The sequence below is a fragment of the Notolabrus celidotus genome, chromosome 10 (genome assembly GCF_009762535.1).
Source record: "Notolabrus celidotus isolate fNotCel1 chromosome 10, fNotCel1.pri, whole genome shotgun sequence".
NCBI lineage: Eukaryota > Metazoa > Chordata > Actinopteri > Labriformes > Labridae > Notolabrus > Notolabrus celidotus.
This window is the reverse complement of record NC_048281.1, coordinates 7,798,089-7,820,699: the sequence shown is the minus strand read 5'-3', so window position 1 is coordinate 7,820,699 and position 22,611 is coordinate 7,798,089. Positions and strand designations below refer to the sequence as shown.

Sequence of the window (22,611 nt, the reverse complement as noted above, 5' to 3'; positions counted from 1 at the left end):
ATGTAATTGGCCATTATGCAACATGAGAGCCAAGTGACAGTCCCCTGATGATGATTGATCTTTATTTAAACTCTGAATGCAGATTCAGCTAGAAAACACTGCATTCTCTATCTTAAGTACAGTTGTGAACAATGCAGCTCACAAAACAGGTAGTCAACGCTGGAAGTCTCTTATTGTGTTCAGAGCAAAAGTTACACAAGTACAGGGTATCGTCTCGTGTTTTTGTGTTTGTGGTCAACATCATCAGAAGTGGAAAGATTAGGACAAGAGTGGACACTAATTGATCCGTGTCTCTCCTATTCTATAGATAGTTGTGTAGGGTATCAGAAGTAGCCATATGCTGAAGCATGCCCTGCTTTATTGTGAATACATATACGCATGCAGTGATTTATGAGGTAAACATTGGTATCAGCCAATATCGTCCCTATGAACATCTGCCATCAGCAAATATTGTGCCATGAACTGATGTCAGTAGCTTATTTGTGTCTGTTGTGTTACGTCAAGTAAGAGAAGAGGTTTCATTCTGGGCTGAAGAAGTCACCTATTGAACAAACTCTGGCATGATGTAAGAGGGTAATGGGAGCTGTGTACATGTGTGTTTGGTTTTTATGGTCAAATGTCACAGATAGTGTGAACACTGTGGAAGTATAACAGTCTGAGAAAGATAAGAGAAGTTAGGAAGACATGTTCCAGTGACATCTCAAGAAGAGGGACCAACATGAACAATTTTTTATACTTGAACTCTCATGTCTTGTTTTAAAATCAGACATGAAGAATTGGTAATGAAATAAACATTGATGTCCAAATTAGCTCTGATTTCACAATCATTACATCCTTACCTTTTATATTCTATCAGAAACCATTATTTTCATGGTTACCTTCAGAGACTTTTCACTGGACACAGTCATCCTATGGTTTCCTAAACCAGAGTTTGAACTTGCTGCTGATCTTCATGCAAACACACTCAAGGGTTTGTGACTGCAGGTGGACCGGCTGTCAGCAGGTCTGGGTCTGCATCAGGTGGGAACACTGACCAGGCCTGAGGAGTCTGGGCTTGTGGGGGAGAGAGGGGGGTTGAACCTGAAGGAGCGAGGGGCCTCAGAGAAAAGAACGGCATGTCGTTGTGCGTGGCGTGATAAGGATGCTGGTGCAGGACGGGGGTGATGGGAGGGTTAGAATAACTTGTTATGGAGGCGATTTGAGCCAGACAGAGATACAGTATCCTGTCGACTTCAGACACCAGGCCAGACCAAACTCTCAGAAAACAGAAACGCATTCCACTGAGATACCATCGTTCAAGAGGGTTGTTGATATGTACGAGGTGTTAGGTTAATGTGACAGAGAGCAGTCACTGAGGAACATTTTGATTACTTAAAACATGTAAAAAGGCTCTCAGTCTTAAACTGTTTCCACAACTAGATGTGGTTGAAGATATTGAACATGTCCTCAATAAGGTCAAGAGTCCCTTTTTGCAAGCAAACTGGTATAAAGAAACTTCTAACAGCCAGTGTTGGATGTCTTATATTTTACAGTGCTTCTTTTGATATCAGTGAATCAGAAGCTTCTACTACAAACGGAACGAAAAAATGAAATCTGATAAAGAGAATTTCCTGTTTAGAGTTAACATTCCTGTTTTGTAGATGGAGTCACAGCTATAAAAGAGAGTCCTGATGACTCACAAATCCTCAACATGGTGAGTTTAATCAGCTGTCTGAACATTGCAGTGGTACTTGTTTGGTTTGAAAGCATCAAACTGAAGCCCTGCAGGGGGAACAGGCAAACAACTTAAAGCACGGTTTGTTTGTCCAGTCAGATAAAGCTTGAATCACACAAACTGTTTGTGGTCTGTGGAAGCATTATTGTCTTTTTGCTTTGAGATCCATACGAATGCCCTTTTCATGTTGCCAGTTGAAGGCACAATATTTAAAACCATATAACATCCCACCACTGATACAAATGTCACAGAGGCGTGATGGTGGGACAGAGTTGTCCCTCCTCTGTGGAGCTACAACTTTTGAGGTGTCAACAGAGGTGTTAGAGTAGACATGGGATCACTAGCTATGTTTACATGTGCATTTTTGTCTTCAACCTGTTTAAAATCTGATTATAGATTCCAACTTCACTTTTTCATGGACGCTAAAGTGATCCAATTAAGATGTGTGTGTACATGCATCGAGCATTTATTCTTAATAACACTATTTTGACATGCACAGAGTTGCTCTGCTGGTTTGATGTACCAAAAATAGCAGAAGAGGCTCCTTCCACCTGCTCTCGTTGTTAGCAAACACCGCTAGCTATGTTTCAAATACAGTTTAAAAAAACACTGCTATTGCTGCACGCTACTGCACCTAGCTTCTCCACTCCCCCTCTTGCTGTGCTCCAGAGATTGTATTCTCTTCCTCTGTGACTTTGGATATCTGTACTCTGTCATCAACCCTGAGTTCTTTGACAGTCTCCAGCAAAAAAGTTGTGTCAGCCATTATTCTGATTTATCAATGGTTCAAGTAATCATGGCTGCTGTGAGCCAACGAAGCAGGCAGGAAGCAGTGCTTTGTGTGTGTGCATGTCTGAATGTGTGTATGTGAAGCTCCTGCTTTGTGTTTATCTCCTGTGCTTATGAAATGCTGTTGTGTGATGTGACAATCACACACTGGGATGCCAATATTACGTTGTTGTGAGATCAATGCAGAAGTACAGAAGCGTGATGGCAGTGGAGCTTCGTTGTGGCATTGTTGCAGACTCATAAGGGTGAATGTATTCTGTACATGAGCTAATACGAAACAAGACATCAAGTTAGAGAAACATGAAAATAAATTGAGGCAATTTATAATGAACCTAAAATCCTGGCATGCTAAAGTTAAAAATATATGAACTGAACTAAGCCACAAAAGGTTCTGCATGAGTGTATCTTATGCTCCACTTATGGTCCAACAACACTCAGTAAAGCTGCTTAAAAAACGAATAAAAGCATAAAGTTTTGGAAAGGCAAGATGTGCTAAAGAGAGTCAGAGTTTTAATGTTTTTTGCGGGCAGACGAGGAATGTTGTGCTTCCTTCAGCAGTAACACAAAGCAGACCCCAACAGAGCAGACGGCTTGTGTTCCTGCAATGACACAATTAGTCCTGGATAAGGAGAGTGGTGGAGCAGTAGCCAAGATGAAAGGTGCTTTCAGAGGTCGACAGTTCAGATAACCCAAGGCCTAATCTTTCAAAGCTAAAACAGACACCGTTCTGTGATAGGAATAAAAGAAAGATTAAAGGTACAAACAAGTCAAAAGCCTACTGGAAAAGCTGTCCCGTGCTAATGTTTGCCATCTGTAAATGATCTACAGAGAAGATGCTGGTGCTAACTGCAGGAAATTTAATTTGTGGGGACTTTTTTCCCATGGCCAGGGTTAGAAAAATGATGGTGAAACAGGAACAAAGGGACAGCAAACAGACCTGCACAGGAAAGAAATATCAGCAGTGACATCCTGGTCGTCTTCACCCTCCCATCAAGCAGCCATCTTTTTCTGGAAGCACTTCATTTGAATCTTCAGTTAGTGGCCATTATCATTATATCCTTCCTGTTTATCAGCCTCAGCCCTCATGCTCCTGCTCCCAGCTCACAGAATGATTATGGAAACAGTCGGATGGTAATCGGATTAGCCCGGGGAATGACAGATCATGAGTTCTGTTGGAGCAATCCCACCACAGGCTAACTTCTGCTGATACCACAGTGATCTTACAACACAAGATTAGCGCTTCAGAAGAAAAGAAGGAAAATAAAGCTCTCCTGTTAATTTGATGTATGCTAACATGCTTTCATTAACCTGATGATTAAAGTGATACAGCACGTTTTTCTAAATAAGCAGAAGAGTTGCTGGTCAAACCTTTCTTCGATAAGTTAGTTTGTTTTTGCGATAGTGAGACTGGTTGGATCCAGACAGTTACTTGTGTTGATTCATTGACTGAATCAAACATGGATATAGTCAAGCACTTTTTGTACTTGTAGTTTGATTGAATATGATTGCTTCCAAGGATTATGTTAAATGTGTAAGGCTAGCATTATCATCTTGCTTTCTAGCTTCCTAGCACCTTACTGCTTCCACCAGGAACTTTCTAGTTTTCCCTCGGCGTTGTTTGGCGCTTGGCAGGTAGTGTTGAGTACAACCATCAGAGTCTTTCCACTGACATATCTGCCTGTGGCTGCTTGAGCTGAGCTACACAGAAACAGCACAGTTTGAGGCTACTAAACCAAAACAGTTCACTGAAAGGAGCAAAGGTGCAACCTTCTCTAAATCTTAAGTGAGCTGCAGATCTTGGTGATAATTCTGGGTGGTCGTCAAAGTTAAGTAGTTTAATGAAGTATTAAGTCTGAACCCTGTTATAGAGGTGACAAAAGCAAGATTGTTCCAATTTCATTTCTGTGTTTGGTTGTCTACCAAAATATCTCCAAGTAAATTTCACAATGACTGACTCTTCTATTTTTACTTCCAGGTGTCCTCATCTTGTGTTCCAACGACAAACTACGAGCTGGTAAGAAACACCTTTTCTTGTTTGTTTTAGTAATTGCTCCCATGCTGTACGTGCTTAGCTGGCATTATCGGCTCCTTCATGGTGCAGATTTTTCTGCACACTGGGCTGGAAACTAACAGCCTCTATCAGCCACACTAACAAGGCAGGTACTATTGCAGATAATGACCCATTATGGGGCTGCCCCCTGAGACAAACTTGTGATTTGGGGCTTTATAAATAAACCAGGCTTCGCTTTGGAAAATGTTTGGAAGTTGTTTTCTCTGTGTTGCTTTAACTGTAACAAAGAAGAGCTTCACAGTTTATTTCATCCTTCGGTTTCTGCAGCTTGGATTCAGTCAATGATTTAGTTGTGGACTGAGTCATGGATCTGCTAGATCATGGTGACGTCTTGGTGGTTACGAGAACATTGAAATAAGTGGGAAGTAGTCTGAGTATGATGTGATTTTGCTCGGGCAATAAAAACCACGCTTGCTCTGTTGCCTTATTTGGTATTGGCATCAGAAGCCGTGTTAGACTTGGAGATAATTTGCTCGCTCTTTTCCTCGTATGTTGTGTGTTTAAATGGTTTTGGGTTCTTGACAAACCAAAGTAAATATCCCCCTGAACTTTTATGCGCTCGCAGAGAAAATATTTTCTCAAAATGTCTTGTTTTTCTTTCATAAAAGCTGCAGTGATCAAGCAACAACATGTTATTACCCTCTGCAGATGCTTGAGCAGTGAATGCCTTCAACATGAAGACATTTGTTTGAGATGTGCGGCTGCTTTGGCTGAGTTCTCCCGCTTTGACGGGCCGCTCAAGATTTCAGCCCCTGAACAGTTTTGGACATTGAACAAGAATTTACTACAAACATACTCTGCCACACTACCTGTTCGCCTACATGTGTATCATACACAACTCCACATTACATTACAGATAGCATTGTTTTTTGCTTTAGGACTAATGTGTTGCCTCCGGAGAGGTTGTTGTGCATCTTTTTTTGGAGCCAGAAGTGACTGTTCTCGAACGAGACCGTTTCAGAGAGGGAGAAGAGTTATCATACACCAAGTGATCAGCTAACATTAACGCCAGATTAGTTCACAAGATGACTCTGTGATCCATAAGATATGTGCTGTACACATGTTTGGTTGGTACGGGTGAATAAAACAAAATGTACTCCCTGAAAAAAATAAAAGCCAACTCTTTAGGGGGGCTTTTAGTCCACTAACCAAACATATTTTCAGTCATCAGGGTAAAAACTTGTCAGTAACAGTCAAGCCAAATCCCTAAGAGTATCATTTCACCGCCCATTTCACTCTTCATGGGAGCTTACTGTGTAAAATAGATGTCATGCTCTATCAAAGAAGACTTAGAAAAAGCAAATGAGGCCATAAAGTTATTAGAAAATGTTTATCTAGGAAAAAATTCAAGCAGGAAGTAAGCCCCTATTCTCAGACACTCTTATCTGGCTTCCTACGGCAACTAGTGGAGTCGCCCCCTGCTGGTCATTAGGATCATCGCAGGTAATCGACACTTCCACACCAATGTCATTTAGCAGACCCTGTGGGAGTGCAATCTGACCACTAGGCCAAACTGGAGCCCCTGGGCACCCTCCTTATACACCAAACACTAAAATGTTATTGTTTTTGGATGATGACATCTGTAGACACATTTGTCTCTCAAATTGTGTACTTCCGTGTCTACTTCTCAGTGAGTCAATACAAAGAAAGAATAGGACATATTTCCTTTCTTTTCATTTCAAAATCTGTATTAATAATATGAGGAATAAAGCTGAAGGACACAAAAGCTTAAAGCCATCTCCCTCCATTTTATCCCCTTTTCCCTCAGCTTGCCAACAGGAGTCTCTCCTGAGGCTTCATGGCTGCATTAAAGGTGCTGATTGCTCTCATAAAAGCTGACGAGCTGAGGTGTAAAGCATTTGTTTATGTACCTTTACCTCCAGAGAGAGTGGAGAGAGGAGGAATAGGAAAGCCAATAAAGCGTTAAGAAAAAGGCTTTTAAAGCCAGCAGTGGTCGAGCAGCCTGACAGCAGTGTGGCCTTCAGGAACATCTGAAGATCGTAAGTCGCTATACGTAAAAGTTGCTTTATGCACATGTACTGATCACCTGAGTCAGAGTGTTGAGACGCTGTGATGCATTCACTTTACGTTAATGTACATATCACACAGATGAGAAAATATGTCTTCTTGTGCGTACAGTATGCGTCACCTCTCAGCCATGTCAGTGACTCTGTGTGACAGGAAGTGTGTGATGCTGTGTGTGTGGGTGATAATCTGCGGACGTGAGAGCATGCATGCATGCCACCAAACAAGTGTCTCAGCCCTCCTCAGCACCTTGTTTGGTGAATACCTCCACTTATTTCAGACTGCCTCATGATTGACTGCCACACTCAGGTGCAGACGGAGTCCTATGTTGTTTTTTGTCAGCTAAGACGAAGCGAAGGGTTTGAATGAATCACTCTTTATTTTAGAAATGCAGACATGCCACTGAACTGGGAAGAGTTTCTTTGTTCTGGAAGCTTCACTGCTGTAAGGAGCATTTGTTTGCTGTCATCAGGAATAGTTTTGCATATGTGAAAGAAGTTGTCTACTTTCACAGAGTTTTGTCAATAAAGTCACAACTCTGATCTGCTGCTTTAAAAACTGAAAGAAACAAGACCATTGTAGATCCATGTTCACTTCCATATGAAAGTAATATGAGTAAAAATATACACCTGTTGCTTTAGTCCCGAGTTAAGGTAAATACAGTGAGCTCTGAGGTACAGGGGGGATTTGGAATGAAAAAGTCCCCTCTGTGTGGAGGTGATGTCAGCTGGCAGCTTGTTTGGTTTGACTGATGATGTGTTGATGGAAGACCCCGTCCAGTCATGCCAACAGAATGACTACCCCAAAACCAGACCCCCGCTCTTGGACATGCCCGGCCTGGTGTAAAGCATTCTGGGAGAATTCCTCAGATATGCCCTCATGTGGAGCCGACGCAGCCAGGAGCATGTTTTATTTTGCACAAACACAAAGCCAGGATGAGGTCAGTTGAGGAAGAGGAGTAATAGGTAATCAGGTGAGGAAGACTTCACATCTGAACATGCATTCCTCTCAGAAACACACAGAAAGAATGTATGTGCTCACGAGCACTGGCACACACTCTCTGCGTTTCCAAAACCCACGAACACCTACGTCATCCAGCTCCTTTTTTTAATAGCTCTTGTGCAGAGGGGGAGCAGATCCAGGACATCGCTGAGTAATGAGTAACTGCAGGGCAAAGATGGTCTAGATGTGGTCCAATTAGTGCTGCGTTCAGAACCACACATATTTCCCTGATGTGCCCTGTGTTACTCTGTGTATACAAGCACCAACCACGTATCCTGTTACCGTACACCGTATGATCCCAGCTCTCTGGGAATGCACAAAGTAGACCACAAAATACATGTTTAATATAGAGTGTGGTGTCATGTGTTAGTGTTACTAACATCATGAGAATCATCATTATGAAGTGTGTATTTCTTACATAAGACCTAAGGACGTCTAAGAAAGGTTTGGGACTTATGTGTCCATAATTAAATAAATCAAGTCTTATGAAGTCTAAAAAACACACAACGTTCTTATTTGAATTTGTTTACATAAACTGTAAACACACTTGAATTGTATGTGGCTAAAAATAACCCAGGCTCTCAGCTAGCGTTGTTGCATGATGTGTGAACAGCGGCTTGTAAACTGCAGGTTTATGAAGTCATCCCATAAACTGACGTGTTGCAGTTAAGTGAGGTGAGACATTTCCGGCTGCATTGACCATGACCTTTATAAGGATGTGCTCGTCTGCACGCCAAGCTGTAATTCAGCAGCACAAATAATAAAGACATCCAAATAAGAACACAAGAATATTCTGTGATCACTACAGGTGATCTGTGTATGAGTGAGTCTTCTTAATGACGCAGCGTTTTACAACAATCCAAAATGAAGGCAGGGTGACATTGGCAGCAACCAGCTGCACATATCTTTTAAACAGCAATATGAGTTCATATTTAATTTAACATGAGTCAGGCACTGCAGGTAATCTAATGTGAGGGGCAGAGAGAAATTAGAGCTCGCCTGGTTCATTGGTCGTGGATGGGGATCTTAGATGGATAAAACAGGAATTTCGAAATTGTGAATATACTAAGGTGACCCATTCAGGTAACATATACCTGGAAACACTGACCCTTCTCCTCTGCAGGAATAAACTCAAAAGAGTCCTTTCCAGAAAAACAACAGCATTATGACACAGCCTCTCACTGAGTAGGACAGCTGGTTAGGAGGTTCTCTGCCAACAGTTAATGTTGTTTCCTCTAACCATGACCACAATCTCTCCCTCTAACCTAACCAACAAGTGTTTCACTGCTAACAGCACGGCTCTGGGATGGCAATATTGGTAAGAAGGTCAACCTCTTTGGTTTAGTTTGAAATATCTTAGAAACTTTGTCATGGATCACCATGAAATTATGTAAAACACTGACAGATTGACTCCTAACCTCACTCCCTTGACTATTCCTCATGTACCACCACAAACTGACTGTGGTCTTCAGTGAAATGTCAAGATAACTAAAACATGGATTGCCATGAAATGAAGCACAGACCTTCACAATCCACCAAAGGGTAAACCATAACAGTTTTTGGAATTCTTAAAAAGTTTTTATGTAGCCATTATCACAATTATATTTTAAAGAGTCCAACAGTTGAACTTACCAAACGTCAACATGCTAGCATTGTCACTGTGAACACATGGATGCAGTGTCTGTGATGTCACCCATTGGTTTCTGAAAAGAAGCCCAACAATGGCAGTCACTATATTGGAAATGATTACCCAGTGTAACTTTCAGTCAAACTCACCGAAGAGGTGGAGCTGAGGCAGGTCTTAGGCCTCCTTAAAACAGCTAAAATGCTACTACATGTTAGTTAACTCAGCAACACCAAGCGTGCATATTTATGAAGAACTTTTAGCCCTAATATGAAAAAAATCACCCCGTAAAGTACGTAGGAATAAAGAATGATTTATGTTTATTTCTGTTGCCAAATTGACATTCTGATATGAGTGTTTATTGCGCTTCCTGGGTTTTGGAAGTGAGCCTCATGTGGCCACTGGAGGAACTTCAGCTTGCTTCTTGCATATACAAAAAAAAAGAAAATCACGGTGAGTGCACGCTCACTGCCTCACAAATGCTGCTAGCATGGATAGATATCCTTTAAGTTATTTCATGAGTCAATATAAATGTAGTTCTGCAAATATATGTCACATATATGGACACACAACTACTTGGAAGTCTCCAAACAGAAAGCAAACAAGCTTTTGGTGAGCTTTTCTTTTTGACTGAATGAGATGAAAAACATCAACGAAAGTGAAATGATTAAGATTTGAATTCCTTGCACATAAACTCTTTGAAAAACATGATTAATTGTGCCACTCTTGTGTGTGACTTGCAGATATTATATCACACAGATGATAACATAAAAGCACATTAATGAGTTACATGAAAGAGATCTTTTTTGTGCGTCCCTTAACAGAAACATACCTCTCTGATTACTCTTAAGATTTACTCTTCTAGCATGATTTTTGAAGGCACTGACATACAGTCTTTTTTTGTAGTTAAGGTGACTATCTACATTGCATGCATACCTTTCAATTATAAAAACAATCCCATAGTGGACAGAACACCTCATCATTCATATGAACGAAAGGTTCAGCCAAGAAAGAGTGCAGTGATGAAGTGCAGTAGTCTAGATATCTCACAGATTAGCTCTTATTAAGTGATTTTTCTGCTGTTTCTGTGTTATTGCCTTATAGGGACATATGCAGAGTAGAAATAATGAGAGAAAACAACTTGTTCATAGGTGTGTGTGTATGCAGTGGTGGGTGTGACTGAGCAGACCCTTTCTGCATTCACACACACACACACACACACACACACACACACACACACACACACACACACACACACACACACACACACACACACACACACACACACACACACACACACACACACACACACACACAGACTGAGACACTGCCAAAGAGTAAAAATACTTGGCAGGTTCCTCTCCGCTCCCTCACATGTTGGAGAGGCTTTGTGTTACATAACAGAGCGGCGGGGTCGGTATCAGAAGGAGCGGGGACAGGCGGGTGAGAAACACACAGGAGTCAGAGGTGCTTCAGGGTCACAGACGGCTCAGGGGTTTTTCCCACAGCGAAGGACCGTCCACTCTGCTCTCCTCTGGTCCTCAGGGATCCTTGGAATTATGAAGCCTAGGGGTGGGAACAGCAATACGCACGCACACATATACACACCCATACACACCCATACACGCACTCTAACTCTAACTTTAACCATGGGATACACACAAACATACACACCCCCTCCTCTCTCAACACTGTGTTTACATTAGAGGGACATGACTGTGTGAAAGCTGCAGATGAACGAGCACAGAACATGAGACAGGAACAGCTGTGTGTTAGTGTGCATGTGCATCTGTGTGTGACTGTGTGAGTGTGCACATGCATCTGTGTGTGTGAGTTTGTTTGTATATGTTTTAGTGGGTGTGTGTGTGTGTGTGTGTATGTGTGTGCGTTTGCGCGCGTGCGTGTGTTTGTGTGTGCATGTATGTTTCTGTGCAAGTGTTTGTGTGTGCGTGTATGTTTCTGTGCAAGTGTGTGTTTGTGTGTGCTTTGCTGGTGACTTTTTGAGAGCAGTGAAGTAGTAATTTATTACAATAAGCCAAATCTTATTTTAAAGAATACAAACAAAATATATTTGTATAGTTCAGATAATTTGATTATCTAAATAAAATTCCAAAGAATTGTATTAAAAAAAGGTTTTATACACTATTTTTTTCACATGATAACAGAAACAAGTTAATCAAAAGCTACTAGTCCAAGGTAACGAGATAAACAGATTGCGATAAAAATAAATTGCATTGGAGAGGAGAAAACAGAAACCTTGGGTGAACCATCATCCTTTGCAGGTGATAGCAAATGTTCAGTTTGTTCTCTCTGTACTTAAACATCAACTTTTCAACACTGCATCTGGAACACTGAAGAAGTAATCAGCTCAGGATTGACTTTAGTGAAGTTAAATTGCCTTTTTAGGCAGCTAATAGAGTTTCTGTCTCAGAGCGTTTGTGAAGGCTTTTGCCAAACAGCTGTGCTTTTACTTTAAAGGCAAACAAACATATTCAGATTTCTAAAAGTAGCAGACCTGAAGGAGCAATTAGGACCACGTCAACCTTAAGTTTGCTTAGAGCTCATCAGGGGACTCTGTGAATGCATCTGTTTGCAGAAATACAGGGATGGATTTGATTGTGAAAGACAAAGGCTGCAGGTGTAAACTATGATCCTGACAGTCAGTGTCCACTCCTGCAGTTTGTGTCTCTTCCCACTAGAAGGCACTGCTGAACGAGTCAGCAGGAGCATCTCCAAGTGTCCAGCACAGAGAAAAACAAAAGGAAGTATTTTAAGGTCATTCACTTTTATTTATGAGTGTACCTGAGGCAGAACGCTTTCTGATGTTGTAACCACAAACAGCTGTTTCTCCTGATGATTCAAAACAAGATCTGAATTTATTTTGAATGTAATTTAATATGAGGTTGATCTACCGTCAACCACAACAGGAAATCACATTTTAGAGAAAACAATCAGATTGATGTTTTCATTTCTTTCCTCCTCCTGCATTGATTTGGGATTATTCAACAAGGCATGAAGCAGATTCATATTGTACATCAGAAAACATTTGCATTTCTGTTGAAACAATAAATAGTGTAAGACGGCTTGATATTTCATATTCAGCTTCTAATTTTTCATGCTTTCACCTGCCAGAAACGCTGGATACATTTCATCAAAGTTTCTGCATCATTACAGAAGTTTAGTTGAAACATAAGTGAAGCGATCTAAGACCTCTCAGCGCGGGCTTTTGTCCAGGATACAGTGTAAACATGGGAGTAGAGCTGCTGCGTCGCCACTCTGCTGCCAGTGTGGGGTGTGTGTAAGTTTCCAAAGTAAGCAATTGTCCTAAAAATGTGCCAGACTGGCCAAAGAGAGAGAGAGGGAGGGAGGAGAGGAGAGGATGAGTGGCTCTCAGCACACACCCTCAGTCTGACTCACATGCCGACATATCGACACAGAGCGGTAAACCAAACAACAGCAGAGCGTCGCATGTGACGGACATGACTGTCAGTTAATTAAGCCTGAAACACACACCCCACGAATCAGACACAGAATGAAGTACATTTACAGAACGGCTTAAATAGTAACATTATTTTAATCCTGGAACAATTTGAAAAATATATTTTAGCCTGAATGACTAATATGTACAAAAATGGGCATTTACATTGCCCTTATCAACGCCACCAAACCCTACACACAAAAACAGTACATTTACCATTCAGCTCATTGGAGTTTCTTGTCTCCTACTCCATTAACTAGTTATATTATTTGTATTGTTGTGATTTTGTTTTTTAAAAGGTACGCTTGGGTCCAAAACAAAATGTTCTACATACAGTTTACTCATGGAGGCAGTGGTAAACCAGCAACTCCTGTGTTATTCAATGTAAAATTACTGTTTTTGTTGATGGAGCTTCATAGCTTGAATAGAACAATTTATTAGCTGTTTCTTTAAAAAAAATAAAGAAAATCTTACCCAAACAAAATACTTTTTCTGTAGTCATCCCTCTTTTAACATTTTGAACCTGTTGCCAGCAAAACGAGCACTCCATGTGGATGCATAGGATTACATTTCAGCCTTTGCAGCCCATGTCGCTGCTTGCAGACGCAATCTACTGGAGCAATTTCTAAAGTTATGGACCTCCTATAATAGGGTTGTCAAACATTTTAGATTTCCTTTTGTACTTCTCAATATAACGACTTTAAAATGATACAATCTATGTGAATTGTATGGTCAGAAATATTGCAAAGCTTACAAAAACAACAGCTCAATTGATTTTTTTTCAATCTAAAGCTGCTGCAGGCAGTAAGAGATATCAGCAGTGGTTGATTGACATTAAGATGAAGTACAAAGCAGTAAAATGGGTAAATACTTTGTTTGATGCTCTGAAGAAGTAATAAACACTACCACACTCCCACAAAAACATGTGTGTGGGTTGGAAATTATATGTTGATATTAAATTTCAATTTTTTTTGCTGTTTTATGAAACCGGTCTCAATATCTTGTGATTTTTACTAGTATCATCTTGAAGTTCATAACTCTGGTGTTGTGATAACTCCTTTGGACTACCTCATGTGTAATCAAAGGCCCAGTTTGAGCTTCTCTGACATTTGTTCATTCAGAATCAATTTTTGCATGCTCAGCTCTCTGGATGAATGTAAACACTGACTCCTTCCAAAACTCACAATCAGTGCTGTCTGTCTCCTCTCAGAGTAACACTCTCTGTCTGTCTCCCTCTCCTCCTCTCTCACCCACACTCACACACCCAAAGCAGTGATTTTAACCAACCTGCTGTCCACACTGAGGCTGACCGGGCTTGGCTAAAAGGGCTGTGTCTCCAGCTCTAAAGATGCACAGCTGTATATTTAGCCCTGGGTCATTTCCCTGGAGGGCTCAGCTTCAGGCTGCGTTTATCCCTGCTGCTCGGGGGGGAAACTCCCTGTGTGCTAGCTACCTCTGCCTTCCTAAAGACGCGGGCTATAATTTAGTAATTTGGTCAAAGGAGCCACTGTGCTCATGTGAAAGAAAGCACATGGTATGATGGTGACAGCGATAAAGAGAGCTGGGTGAAAGTGACTCTGATGTGTTGTTCTTATAGATGGCAGACACGAGGCTGTGGTGAATGTGTCCGTCAGTTTTGTGATTTCATTCGAGAGATTTTAAGAAAGACGGATGAACTTGATCAACAGAGCACAACAGTCCTAACGCAGTCCTGTGACAGGTAATTGGTGTTACTTTTAGAACAAGCAGTGTATTGTGTAAAGATGAGACTACTTCCATGAAAAGGAGAAATAAGGGGAATTCCACCTTTCTAACCACTGGATCTAATTTATTTGGTTTTGAATGTCTGTGTATTAAAGTTGTAAGCAAACCCTGAGGTTCGCCAATTTGAAACCAGTTTAAACATGTAAACAACGTTTGGTGTAAAACTCAAAGAAACAAATGATTACACAAAACAGGTACACAATAGAAAACATCTTCATGGTTAGCTTAGGCTCATAGATTTCAATAAAGTTTGGTGAAGGTGGGGATTATATATTTCCATCTGGGAAGAAAACAACATATTTATCTGCATCTGACCCCAGGCTCCTCAAAATCCTAAATCGGGATTGGCTATTTCTTTGTCAGAGGCGGGACTTAAGTTTAGTGTAACAATTTGGACTTTTTGCAGCAGGTGCATAGACTGTATAAATAATGGGCGTAGTATCCATGACTTCACCCATCTGTTTCTGAAACGCTGTCCTGAGGCCAATCATTGGTGGCAGCCATATTGGAAATGTTGAACTCAACATAACTTCTGTCAAGCTAGTAAGAGGTAAAGAGGTGGACTTTGAGCCTCCTAGCCAACAGCTACAGTGTTCCGGCCTGTCAATCAAGTCAGCTGTGCCTCTCATTATGGAAAACTTGTAATCTTAATATCTTTGAAATTGCAGTGTTATGAAAAAATCACCCCCCGTACAGTGTGTGCCGATCGAGAAATGAGCTATCCAGTCTACACTCGTTTGTTGTACCAGGCTGTAAACATGTTTATTACTGCTGTACAGATCGACTTTTTTGAATTGGTGTGTATGTGGTTTCCGGTACTTCTGGAGCCAGCCTCAAGCGGACACTCGATGAACTGCAGTTTTTAACACTTCCGCATTGGCTTCAATTCTTGTGGCTGGAGGTTGCTGCTTGAGCAGGTGGCTAAACGCTTTCTTTCAATTTCAAGATAGATCTTCTATTTGAGTTCTTAAAGAACTGAGCCGAAAAGATGCTTCTGTTGTTCTTCCCCTGCATAAGCCAGTAACCCAGTTTGCCCACCCCAGTCCAAATAGTCTGGATCCACCCCGGGGCTTGAGAGGTATTATTTCACTGTTTAAATACAATAAACCATTTGCTAATGCTTACAAAGACACAATGACTTATCATCAGTGTCTCTGGATTAAAAGTATAACAGCAGGTTGCATCAAGATGTCAAGCTGAATGACTTTCAATTTCTATCTAAAGAACAGCTGGTTTTAAGGGGTACGGAAAGGTCAAAGGTGAAAGGTAAACATCTCTCTTCGAGGGATCTTGTTTCTTGCTGTGTCTGACGTACTTTAAGGCAGGTATGCCGTCAAATCCAGGGATTACTGCCTTGTCTGGAGCAGTGTCAGTTAGTTGATGCAAAGCTTATGATAAGGTCTTTAAACACACAGGAAAGCACCATTTACTCTAAAATGTTAGATCCCTTATAGATATGGTCCAGTATGGAGGTCAGTATTAGTGTAGGTTCATGTCGGTAATTGTAAGCACACATTGAAGTCATCATCATTGAACAATTTCCTTCTCCCAGAACTATTTCTCCTGAGCTTACAGGCAGGAAATACAAATCATGTTTTCTATTGAGGCAACATTTCATCATACTATTTGTCTATTATTATTCCTGTTACTATTCTGCTCCCATGTAGGAGATAAACAGGCTGCATTTAGCTCCTCTCATGGGAACAAATGCATTATGATGCTCAGCTGACTCGGCTCAAGGTGAGGGCATTGCTCTGAGCGAAGGATGTGCCAACAAGTCAGAGAATCTGAGTATCTGCAATGAACCATGTTCTGTTCTCCTCAATAAAGAAGCTGTTGTTAGATTCACCGTCAAACTGTGTATGAAGCTGGATGAACATGGCCATCAGTGTGTGCATACACATGTAGTGCATTGATCAGGTTTGGATTTTCACTCTGCAGGAGCTGCAGTGCTCTCAGCTTTTTCATTTCCTTTCTTTCACATCGTCTTGTTTGTTTGATTCATACTGTTGTTCTGCATTTGAACATCCTGAAACTACCTGCTGTGTAGCGGTGTTGATCATCTTTTGTTGCTGCTCATGCCTTAATGACTATGATAGTGCTGCAGTCACAACAGCTTTGTGCTTCTTATTTCCTTTATTCTTCACCTCTGTCATCATTTACTCCCCCTGATCACTTGTTCCTGGAATTATAAATCATTTGATTCAATAAAGAGATTCTAAAAAGGGAAAACAAGCGGGGTTTGGTTGCTAACTCTATCATTAAGTGGACAAAGAAGTTCAAACATTTTATTCAATAAACCTGTTTGTAGCGCTGATAGCTGATTGATAACTGTCTCGTAATTATTTCTATTTGTGGACAGATTTAAACTCTAATAAAGAAGGTTACATCAATAATATTGGAGGGAGAATCACAGCTAACAAGCCATTATTCAGTGCTCTGTTTTGCACTCTGGATTTCACAGCACTGATCAGACGACTTGCCATCATTTGAACTTCACATCAAAGATTTGTGTAGATTCTCAGTAAAGCTTTTGCAGATGCTTACACCTTGTGTGTGACAAGGGTCAAGACGGTTATGTTTACTGACAACTTGGTATCGCTCATAGCCAGAGATTTGAAACCATGAAATAATTTACGTCTATAAAAGACCCAGCCCTCACTTTAGATATAGACGATCAATCATGAGTAATAAAAACTTTTAATAGGTTTTGATACCATCTCTATCCTCACTGCAGGAGTTCTCCTTAAAGTGTCTTCTCTGCCATCACCTCCACTGTGTAATATTGTGCTGATACAGAACTTCCCAAGCTGTCTCATGCTTTCTCAATTGATTACAAGTCTCAACTACCAAACACACACACAGACACACACACACACCAACACACTCCAGCCATCTGGCCGCAATTCATCAAAGCGGAAACGCACATGCTAGAAAGTATGATGGTGAGAATTGTTTGTGTCTCTGTGTGTGTTTCTTGGTGTGCACGCACAATAGGATCTATTTGTGTGAAAATGCCTGCGGCTGCAGATTCAGGCCACAGCCTCTGCATTTAGAGGCTCAAACATCGGTCTGGTGGTTCCTTTTCTTTCATTCCTAGAAGAAGCTCTGTGCTCCATGTGTTGTACAGCACACACAGTCAGAGAGCTACTCTGCAGACAAGTGGTGATCTGACATCTAGAGATTTACAACTGTGTGGTGTAAGCATTGTATTTGTACTTTAATCTTCATTCTTGTTACTTTTGATTGTCTTCACGTCTCGAGGTGGTGTCACTTGTCAGGCTGAAGTTTGGGGTAAAGCGAGGATGATGCTCTAGTCTCTCTCTCTCTCTCTGGTTGGTGGTTTCTCTCTGGGCGTTTTGAGTCTGTATTCTGGGGCCTCTACAGACAGACTGTAATTTACCCTTTTGCTCTCACTGTTTATATTCATCTGGAGCATCCTCTGTGTCTCAGTCCAGCTCTCTGTGTGGGACTGTCCGGTGAGGACTACCAGAGAATCACTTTTAATGTTTAACAGCATTAATCATCTCTGTGTTTATAAAGTCTGATTCACTTTATTCCTTTATCATAACCTTCCAATAGTTATTAATAACACATCAGTGAACTAAACTGGTGTACAGTGTATTTTAATTCTATGAACAAGAACATATTTATTTTTTATATTTAATCTTTAACACAGAGTCCTGCTGCCTTCAATTCTTTCTGATTTGCCAAAATGTAATAACCCTGAGCTAAAAACAGAATTTAAAAACAGCAACAACAACAGAGCCCTGCTTGTTCAGTGCTGTTTGAATCTTTTGTTGAATTATTTACACAGTTGTGTGTCAGCGTGAGATTTTGAGATTGAAGTCCCCAGCAAGAACAAATTGACTCGGGACACATTGTCTTAACTGGGTGGAGAGATGGTGCCTTCACTCAGAGAACCAAAGTCCCAATCCTAACTGACCGTTCTATGCTAACCGCCATTTTTGGAAACTAAATATACAAGATAAGAAAAAAGTCAGCAGTCCAGTAATCTGCAGGAAACTGCTCAAATATTGAAACAACTAATAATCACAAAGATGAAATTTCACCTCATCAGACTGACAGGCGGCTCGGTTAGGTTAATGAGAGAGGGAATATGTTATCTGTTGCCTGGCTGGTTGTAAAAGTGAAGCCAATGCACACAAGTGACAGAGAGTAAGGGCGGGAGGGGGGGGGGGGGGGGGGGGCTATCAAGCTGATTAAAGAGGAGGACCAGTTAAGCTTGGTGGTTAGGACGTGTGCCCCATGCATGCAGAGGGGCTGTTGTCCTCAATTCAGCGGCCCTTTGCTGTATGTCATCCCCAAACCTCATTTCATAGTTTCCTGCACTGCTCTGTCCTCTCTCTAAAGAACAGCATGAAAGCCCCTCGATCATGCCGGACTTCTCGATTGGTTTATTACTTAAGTTGTCATTTTCCTAGTCAATCATTGATTTGTTGTCCTTTAAAATGTATCAGGATTTAATTTTCTAAATTTAGTCCAATTTATTTTTTGTAAGTTCTGTTTTTGGGCTATAGCCTCGATACGTGGGGCGCCTAGACCGCTAGGCCACCAGCACCCCATTTAGTCCCATTTATTTTGGGATTCATGAAGAAAGGGAGGTTTAGGGTGTGGCTGCTTTGTGATTGACTACACCAAAACATTCTGCTAAGATACAACTGAGGTGTAGCGCTGAGAAAACCAAGATGGTGACACCCAAAATATCAAAATTGAAGTCCACCACCAATGAGTGACATTAAAGGGGCCACACCCACTTTTTTTAAACAGTCTTTGGCCACGATGATAATTTGTCGTACATCATGAGCACTATAGTTTTCTGTAATGAAAAGTGCTACAGGCATTAACTGTCCTCTCAGCTTCACATACATATATGAATGATGGTTTCAATATTGCTTGGACAGATTGTGTGATGCTTCATTTAGAAAGTAACATCTGTGCATGTGTGGTTGTCTGCAGTTAGCCAAGCCCACACATGCTCATGACATCATAGGTTGCTCTGATGTTTTCTTCTCTCTACCTTCATCTCTCCTCGTCTTCACCCCTAAGCCTCCTTGTCCATCTGTCTCAGTCTTTTTTCTGGTTTCTGTCTCCGAGCCTGTCCTGACTCTGCTTCCACCCACTGCTCATTATCTCCCTCTTTTCTCTTCTCCTCCCCCCTCATCTTCTCTTTCTCTGTCCCCTTTCTTCTCTCCCCTCTTTCTGTCTCTGCTGCCTTGATCCCCCTCCCTCTCTCTCTCTCCGTCTATAGCTGTATATGGCGCTGTAAAAGAGCGTTCCACGGATGGACTCTCTGCTCTTGGCTAATGGAAGTAGACCTGTCTCTTTGTGTAAATATTTGCACAGAGGGATTATAGATGGTCGCACACATTCAAGGTGGAGCCGCTCTGCTCCAGGCCACATTAGGGCAAAGAATGACACTGAGTGTAGCTTCAGCATAGCATGAGAGGGGACGCTGTGACGTCAAACACAGCATATGGTGGAGAGATTTTGATGTATGAAGTGTTTCAGGTATTGATTCCTCTTTTGTCTCTCTTCACAGGCACCGAGCAGTGATCTCCCCCTCAAACATGTAGACACCATGGTGAGTTAAACTTGGGTGTTACTTTTCTTTTTAACCTCACTCTCTGTTGTTCTGTCTCAGGTCCAGTCGTCTCTTTTGTTTGGATTACTACATTAAAGGAGCCGATTCATCCGCCTCTGAAACACTTGTGGACGGGTTCTGTATTTGTGTTAGGATTGTTGTGAACAATGAGCGGATGGAGGCGCTCCAGCTGGCTGGAGCAGCATGTTTTTAGGCGTGCACAATATTATCTGCATCATTTTGGGATCTGCAGATAAAAGCTTTGACATTGAATTGTCGGCATGTGAAGATAAAAAAATCAGCATTAAATATGATTGGGCAGCAACAGCCTACATGTGGCAACAATGAGCTTCAACATGTTGGCTCTGAGGAAGTACTTTGAAATATTGTAAACAGACAGCAAAATCGCTGTTTGGAATACAAGCACAGGTGATGTGAGGAGGTGTTAAACATGACTCTTAATCATGACCAGTTAGATTGTGCATCTCAAGAACTGTCATCTTGAAAGGCATCAAACATTTCTCACTACTCAAAGGTAATGGAGCTTAACATTTGAATTCATTGCTTTAAATAGCCTGATTTCAGCGTGGTGGGAAGATGCATGCTTCCACAGGCTAATGATTTATTGGAGCCTCACTACACTAGGCCTAGCTGGTGTTACTTCTCAAATGTGGCCTTATCTGAACTGGGACCTAATAAGGTCTCCTTGGCTTTTAGATCCAGCTTTAAGTTGGACTTATAGACTGTATAAATAATGGACGTAGTATCCATGACGTCACCCATCTCTTTCTGAAGCGCTGTTTTGAAGACAATCGTCGGCGGGAGCAATATTGGAAATGCTGAAATCAACATACTGCTATTGAGCAATTGTGACGTAAAGAGGCGGGCTCTGAGCCTCCTCGCCAACAGCTCAGTGTTCCCGCCCATAATTGAAACTCTAAATCTTATTATCCCTGAAATTGGTGTGTTATGAAAAAATTCACCCCCCATACAGTGTGTGCCGATCGAGAAATGAGCTATCCAGACTACACTCGTTTTTTGAACCAGGCTGTAAACATGTTTATTTCTGCTGTAAAGATTGTCTTTTTTGAATGGGCGTGTATGTGGTTTCCGGTACTTCCGGAGCCAGCCTCAAGTGGACACTCGTTGCTGCAGTTTATAACACTTTCGCATTGGCTTCAATTCTCACGGCCGGAGGTTGCCGAGTGGTTGAACTACACTTCCCCACTGAGTTTATTTGTTAACACCATCAGTAACAGCATGCACAATGAGTTTTGGTTATTTCTCATATTCATGTAAATGCAAAATCCCAGAAAAAACTGAAGGGCATATCTTCACTTTACACACAAAAAAATATCTATTTTAACCTGAAGATAGATTGAAATTTGGGGATCATATGTCTAATAGGATTAGATGATGACAATGGGTCAACTCTACAGCAGCATCACAATGTCCTAGAAAAACTCTTCTGGCAAATGTTCCTCTCAAATTCTTTGGAGAGCAGTAACTCGCTGAGGCCTGGAGAGAATATCCTCAGTTTTGGCTCCAACATTAATAATAATATTTGGTGGTCAAAGGTCAAGGTTGAGCTTTGAAGAAATGTTTTTGGTTGAAACTCAAGAATCCAAACTTTTAAAATCATAAAAATGTTTAGGAGGTGGTCACAGGTCAGAGTCTGGAGGGAATTTTATGACATCTGATATTTTTTTATTAATCCCAGAGGAAAACATCATGGATATATTTAGAGCATTTCATCCCTCAGCTCTTCTTCCCCTTCTGCACTTTTGCACTCCTCTGTCACAGTCACAAGATCAGCAGAGAAACACAGTAAAGAAACTGTTCTTATATCTCTTCTTCACATGATTCTGTTGTTTTGTGTTGTATTATTTTTAAGGTAGCTGATGTAATCTCTCACATACTTTCATTACACTAGTATATCCTCTGTCCTGGTCATTCTGTGGGAACTGATTGGTCAGTGGGCGGAGTTTGTCAGAGGATAATCTTTCATCCTAAACATAACCTGCTCTGGAGCAGATTGAGTGTTCAGCATAAATTACCATGGTTATCTACCCCACTCAGAAGTGAACCACCTCCAGAGAACTGAAACCTGAGTTAACCCTTAAGTTACTGCAGCAACCCCTGCTTCATAGCACAGACCCCATGAAGTGAGGTAATAAGACACACTCCACTAACTGTACGGCCTGTCACCTGTTAGACCCTCATTATGTAAGACTTTCTCCCTGTTCTTCTTGGGTCAACACACACACACACACACACACACACACACACACACACACACACACACACACACACACACACACACACACACACACACACACACACACACACACACACACACACGCTAAATAATGATAACATACATGTTTGGCATGGACTTGTGCAGCAGTGACACAACTTCCTATGCTTTGGATTCTGTCTGGGAAAGGAAGGAGAAAGAACAGATTTAGAGCTACCACCCAAAGCCATGCCCGCCTTATCCACAAAGACCAAAATAAACACAATCACAGCAGTGTGTGTG

General features: G+C 41.3%; 1 protein-coding gene across 1 annotated transcript in view; it reads left to right on the top strand.

The window, feature by feature from the left end:
- The window catches only part of tns1b (tensin 1b), a 101,617-nt gene that overhangs the window by 14,981 nt on the left and 64,025 nt on the right, over positions 1-22,611 (top strand). The window contains exons 2-3 of the mRNA XM_034693520.1: positions 4,479-4,517; positions 20,031-20,072. Coding sequence (XP_034549411.1) covers positions 4,479-4,517; positions 20,031-20,072 — 81 coding nt within the window. The remainder of the gene's footprint in view (positions 1-4,478; positions 4,518-20,030; positions 20,073-22,611) is intronic.